The sequence below is a fragment of the Sceloporus undulatus genome, chromosome 4 (genome assembly GCF_019175285.1).
Source record: "Sceloporus undulatus isolate JIND9_A2432 ecotype Alabama chromosome 4, SceUnd_v1.1, whole genome shotgun sequence".
NCBI classification, from domain to species: domain Eukaryota; kingdom Metazoa; phylum Chordata; class Lepidosauria; order Squamata; family Phrynosomatidae; genus Sceloporus; species Sceloporus undulatus.
The window spans coordinates 163,660,980-163,667,830 of NC_056525.1; the positions used below are offsets into that span (position 1 = coordinate 163,660,980).

At 41.6% G+C, this 6,851-nt stretch overlaps 1 protein-coding gene and 1 pseudogene across 1 annotated transcript in view; one reads left to right on the plus strand and one right to left on the minus strand.

The window, feature by feature from the left end:
* Positions 1 to 6,851, plus strand: part of TNFRSF11A (TNF receptor superfamily member 11a) — a 43,647-nt gene extending 36,796 nt beyond the window's left edge. The window contains exons 9-10 of the mRNA XM_042462087.1: positions 451 to 1,273; positions 4,523 to 6,851. Of these exons, the coding sequence (XP_042318021.1) occupies positions 451 to 1,273; positions 4,523 to 4,914 (1,215 nt within the window). The 3' untranslated portion in view covers positions 4,915 to 6,851. The remainder of the gene's footprint in view (positions 1 to 450; positions 1,274 to 4,522) is intronic.
* On the minus strand, positions 1,824 to 2,567 carry LOC121927967 (annotated as a pseudogene).

A 6,851-nucleotide genomic window follows, 5' to 3' on the forward strand; every position in this document is an offset into this window, starting at 1 on the left:
GCAAGAGAGACGCAAGTGGATTTAAATGGGTATTTTTCCGGTAGGAAGCAAAGGCTTGCAAAACGGACCAGAGGGGAAAGGAATTGGTGTTCAATGGAGATTGAAGCATCAGGCTTGCTTGCTTTAGGGCCCTTCTAAGCACTACTGATGTATTGACCCTTATATAAATCTACCCAAGATTTTAGGGCAATTTTGAGGCATAAATTTCTCGATTTATAGTCAAGTATATACAGTAGGTGTGTCTCTGGATTCTTCACTCCAAACATGCATCTGAGGAAATAGGCACTAGTCTACGAAAGCTCATGCAAGCAATTTCTTTCTTTCAGGTAGTCTCAAAAGTGATACAAGACCTCTTCGCATGCTAATTTTTCAGAATAACATGGCTATGTTTTTGAATTCTTGTCAAATTAGAGTTTGCCTTTGCTTAAAAAGCCCTTTCTTTCTTTGCAGGATTCCCCTTGTGATACCTTTGTAAATGGAAACATGGCATGCCCTGCTGGTCCTCAGCTAATGGAAGGGACATATTTGCTGGACCTTGATGAATATTCTTTTTCAGAAGATGTATGTTGCCCACATGGACAAATGGTCAGTGGAAAAGCTGGCCATGATGCAATCCACTATGGTTTGGGTGAAGATTTCCCAGCACTGTCTCTTACAAGCATGTCTGAAGATGACCACTTTAAGCAGATTCCCATGGAAGATGAGTACATGGACAGAATCTCTCACGGGCCCCATTATTTACCTTTACTTAGTCAGCCTGAAAGTAAATCTGTGTCACCCTTCTCAGGGCCACTGGAAGTGGGGGAGAATGATAGTTTGAGCCAGTGCTTCACGGGAACAGAAAGCTTGGTGGAACTTGCAAACTGCTGTTGCTCAGACACTTCCTGTGGAATGGATGCCATCCATGCATCCTCCCACAAATGTCTGCTGACCTCTTGTCATCATTCTGCCTATAACAACATGAGGGATGCTGACAACCAAGAGACAAGTGATTCCCATTTGAGGCCTGAGGAGACAAATAGTTGTACTGCCTGTAAAGCATCTTGTACAGAATCCCCAAGTAAACATGGCTATGCTGCCAATTCTTTTAAAGAAAGTAGCCCTTCTCCACTGAGCATCTGTGGCTTGGACTCTCCCTCTCTGAGTCAGACTGGTTCTGCAAGCAGCATCGGTGTCAGAAGTGACACATGGGATGGAAATGGCACAAAGCGTCAGAATGCAAAAAGAACGCCTGAGACGAACTGCAGCACGTCAGATACCCCAGCAGCGTCTGGTAAGCTCCCACACACAAGATCTTGTTTAACATGTCATTGTTGAAGTTCGATATGTGTCATCAAACATACAGATTTTAATCTCTGTCAATGAAAGAAGATGCAGAGGGAAACATAACAGGATGGTCATCTTGGCAGAGCTCATCTGGATAGACATTTGGTCTAACTAAGCAAAGACATTGTTTTGTTCTTATGCATGCTAAGGGTTGAGTCTTGGAATCTTTCTTGTCCATGTGAAAACTGGAAAGTAACATCCCTTTACTACTGAGTCCCCTGTGGCCAAGGCAATTTGTTTCTTTTTCTTTGCCCTCCTGGGTTTTCATTCAGATATTCCACACCAATATTTCTGGCAAAGTAAGATGATTCAAATGTTTTAAGGGATCATTTTTCTTTCTTTCTTTTCAATTAAGGAGAAGAAACTTTAATTTTAACAAAGGCACTCAAATGTAAACCATAAATAAATGAACTTATAGGGATAACTAGATAAGCTGAAACAACTTATTGGTAGTGATTTTAAAATGCATACAAAAGGAGTCTCTAGAGCAAGATAGACTACAAGCTACTGGCAACAGTTTCCTTGAAGAAAATTGCTGGAGGAGACCCAACATGAGTCCAGATATAACCTTTTTCTGGCCTAGTAGGAATGGTATAAAAAGGAAATGATCGAGATTTGAAATATTCTGAAGGTGCATGACTGACAAATTGTAAATATTCAAATTTTGGGGGGAAGACCGTCTGGTCCTATTATGTAAGTTGCAAGGTCAAAACAGTCTTTGGGACTAGCTGTAGTAGGAATGAGCCATGTTAAAGCTGCATGTTTTCACAGTTTTGGTTTTGAATGAACCTCTAATCTGAGCATAGTATGTTTACCATCTTGCTCATCAAGGACTGAAGCAACATCTCCAGTCTCATAGTAAACTCCCTGACAGAAGTTAGATTCTGCTGTAACTATGATGGCTAAACAATCTGAAGCTTTGATGGGATTTTTTAAACTTAAAATATGTCTTCTCCCTTTTCCTTTAGTAGATACTTTCTTTTCAGCAGCAGGAGCAGACTTGTATTTGGTGTTCCTTAATCGAGCAGATCTTCTGTGAATTTCTTGCTTACTCTTCCCTTCACTGCAGCCTCCTCTTCTGCCTTCTCTGCTATACTGGGCCGTGGGTGAGGTGGCGGCATAGGTGGCCCTGGGCGGCTGGTGCAGTTGTTGCACAGGATCACTCCCTGGCTGCCTTTCTTCCACATGGACAAGGAAGTGGTGTGGCACATGCTGCATTGCAGCTTCAGGCCCAGCAGCATTTTCAGCCCTGACTCAGAGCCCAGTCACCCACTGCCCAGGATGCTATACATGGAAGTGGAGCTGAAGAAGAGAGACCTGGTTTTCTGAGACCTCTTTTTTAAGGGACCTTTTAAGATGCACACACATTGGTTTTTCCTCTTGAGAGCAGACCCCAGATACACAACCCAGACAACTACAGAGACTGTAGTTAGAGATGCCCCCTCCATGTCTACTAAAAGTCCTTCCCCAGTTGTCCTTGCTTCTGCTTTGTGTGTGGCCAAATAGACAGCAAATTAACCCTTCTCTTTTCACAGTTTTCTCAATAAAAAACTGTGTTCCTTTTTAGGGAAGCTATTATACCATTGAAATTTCCTCCTGATGGCACAGTAGTAAAGGGGAGCAGGGGAAAGGGCTTATAGTTTTGCTTCTCCTGTGTCAAAGTTCCAATCTGGATCCTCCCTAGACATCCTCCCCCCCCCCTCTTTAAATGAAGATGCATATGTCTAATCACACATTTCTTACATTGTCTAACTGAGTCAGAAGTTCAGTGTAGAACAGGAGACAGGAAAACTAGTTTAGTGAAGCCAGTGCAAGGTTTGAACATGGTCAGATTTAGAGTTACAAAGGTCAAATTGTCTTCTAACCCAGTAATCCTTTTTAAAGCATAATATAAAATGGAAGCTGATGGCAGAAGATTGTCAACAGGAACTTTTCTGAAGGATGCTGCCTCGGTAGTTCACATTTTTACACATACACAGAGAAAGAGACATAACATAACATATATTTATTTCGGTCAATGACCAGTAGAGAAAGAGAGACTGAGGGAAAGAGTAAAACTTCTCCTGTTTATTAATTTTGCAGTTACTTTGAAGGACTACATGGGCGAGCCAGGATATATATATTTAAAGGTTTTCTCTAAGAATCTGGAAATGGTCTAGACCCAGCAAGGTCACATGCTGGTGCCAGTGGTTTCTCTCCAGCCAGCAAGGAAACCTCCACTTTCTGGCACTCCAACTCTGGCTAGCTGGCTGGCTGGCCAAATATTGTGGTGGTGATGGTGGCAGATGAATAAAAAGCAGATTCCTTCACCAATCAAACTAACTGCAGTGACAAACTGAGAATTACAAACTGAGCAGATGAAAACATTAGTCACTATTTCTTTTTTAAAAAACAGGATCTCTCATTATGTAGTGTGTCAGCCTTCCTCATCCTGGGCCCTCCAGATATGCTGGGTGGGAACACTTGGGAACATCTGAAAAAATAACACAGCTTGTTGCATAATTATGTTGTGTATGTTGACATGTATGATGTGTATTAAATACCCAAAATGAGCTATAAAAACCAAAACTATTTGCTTCCTACATGATCTTTAAACAGCAATTTAAAAAAAAATCAGAAGTAGCCTATGCGATTGTGTATCTTCCTCCTCAAGCTGACCAAAATAAGCATCATGGATACCCTGATCTTAATCTATGGTTAGCTACAAAGAAGAGTCTACAGCAAATCCCGTATGAGGCCCATTCATGAGATAAAGATAAAACATAAATCAATGGATGCATGCATGCATTTTGTTTCAAACAGACTTGTGTGTGTGCATGTGCCTTCAAGTCCCCTGTTGACTTATGGTGAATCCATGAATTTCATAGTGTTTCTTTAGGCAAGGAATACTCAGAGGTGGTTTTGCCAATTCCTTCCCCTGAAGTATAGTCTACTACAGCACCTGGTATTCATTGGCAGTCCCTCATCCAAGTACTTTCTAGGCTTGACCTCAGCTTAGCTTCCAAGATCAGACAGGTGCGTTTAGGGTATTTGGGCCTAAGGTACCAAATTCTCCTCTTACAGCTAGTACTTATTCCCCTTGGTTCTTGATTGCATGATTCCTTTCTTTCTTTCACAACACAGTGTTCACAAAGTATGATATATGTAAATACATATGTAATTAGTATCTTTCTCCCTTTCTTCTGACACACTGTAGGAAATGTGACTGGAAATGGCAACTCTACCTTCATTTCAAGTGGACAGGTCATGAATTTTAAAGGGGAAATCATTGTGGTCTATGTCAGCCAGAACTCCCAAGAAGGATCCATGTCTCCTGGATCAAGTGATGACAGTCTGGGAAGTCCAGTGCAAGAGGAAAACATGAACCGTTGTGAGACATTTGCAGGCAATGTTCACCAGTATAAGGAAAAATGTGCTGAAATGAATTCATCTCGCAGCATGGTCAGTGAGGAATCTGCAAGCACTGTGGGAGGGTTCAAGAGGACTTCTGGGCCTATTGTCCAGGAAGAGAATCATAAAAGTCAGGACAGTAAACACCTCTATAATGAGGCTTCACAGCCTATACAAGAGGAGGGAAAGCCAGGATAGTTTCTTAAGCAAGCACTGCACTGAGGGAAATGTGTGCCTGACTGTTGGTTTCTGGCATTCAATAAAAATGAACACTCTACACTTACTGAATGTGGAATCTGGGAAGCAGCATCAGAATAGCACTACATAGCAAAAGAAACCCAGAGAAACATCTGCATACTGTTGAGTTGTCCGATTACTTCAATTGACAGATCAGAAGGGAAAACCTTTGCTCTTCGTTGGGGTTTCTTGTTGTGGACTTTCAAGTCTTTTCCCACTGATGGTGACCCTAAGGTGAACCTATTACAGGTTTTTCTGGGGCTGAGAGCATGTAACTCACCCAAGGTGTCCCAGTGGGTTTTCATGGCTGAGTGGGGAATCAAACCCCTCTGGTCTCTTGGGTCATAGTCCAATGTTCAAACTACTACACCATGATGGCTTCTATGGGACATTCCCATATAAAAGTGAACAGAATAACTTTGGTGCTCTTTGGGATATTTCTCACAGTCTTCCAGGAAGAAGCTGCATTCTTGGGAAATCAGTCACAGGACATTTTAGTGTACTGAAGGCAGGAATCCATGCTTCTAAGAACCTTGTCCATGCTGCTAAAGACTCTAATCCAGAGGTTTTCATATTGTTACAGTGGTTGACACTGGGCATGTCCAAACCTAACGTGGAAAGTGCAGTTGTATTTTTCCTCCTGAGAAATGAATCCAACTTCCTCATCTTTATTATAGGAAAAACACAGACATACCAGTGATTCAGTTGTCGGTCTTGCCCCTCCCCGTGTTTCAGTTCGTCTTACTGCCATCCCCCCCCCCCCCCACTTTCTTGTAAAACCACTCATGTACATTTATTCATTTAAATTCTCATTCACCACCTGATTTTTGAAAAACAGAACTGGTTTTAAAAGGCCAATCAGCACTGTATTTAGCTGGAGTCAGCTGCAAACCTGCAGAATCAGTTGGTTTTTAGGACTAGTTCTCCCAGAATTTGCTAGCCAGCATGGCCACTGATTGGTTAAAATTGAGAGTTGTGGGTGAACAGAGTAATTTCCCAAGCTTTTGACCACAGCATGGTGAAAATGCATCTAGAATAGTTCCATCACTCCATTATTTCATTTGCTTCACAGCCTACAATTTAGAATTAAATCAGTTTAAGCAGAGATAGCCACCAGAAATCAAACTTTCATTAATGGTGTGAAAGCAGCTTGCAACTGCTATTGACTTCTATACTCAAGACATTCAAGAAAGACCTTTAAAAAAAAAAAGCATATTCAAGAAGTATTGGAGAACACCTGATCGATCCTCAGTCAAAAATAGAGTTAGATAATTCAATTTTAGCACCATTCAAGTTCAGAGTGTGGTTGTCCGCTTCCACTGTACATTCACTAGAATATGGAAAATTACTTTGTTGGGTGACAACTCCCAGAATTTTCAGCCAGCTATTTTCCAGTCTTGGATATCAGCACATACTTAGTTATCTGCAGCATATTACAGACTGAGCAGGGTGAGTCTACATATAACACAAAACTGATATAAAACTAATTTATAGATTTACTCTGGTGGCAGACATAGCTTACGATCACAATCTTGAGAACAAGACCAGTCTATAATATTTTGCTTACTGACCTGGAGCAGTCAATGGCACCCTGTACACTAAATCAAAGTGCCAAGTACCCAAGGCCAGCCAACCTGGAGCAGAAGATCCCACACTTTCCTTTCTCTGGTTGTAAAAGTACAGTAGTCCTTCAGAGGATGAACAGTTTGCTGACCCACTGTGGCACTCCAAATCTGAGGTGGTCATCTCACTCTGCCTATTGATGGATTTGGTCCAGCGTGAAGTTGCCAGTTATCTTTCGTATGTTGTACTGTTGCTGGCTATCTTAAGGATGCACAGTTTTGATGGGAACCTTGCCATGGTATTGACATGCTGTCTAAATAATATATTACTTTTTT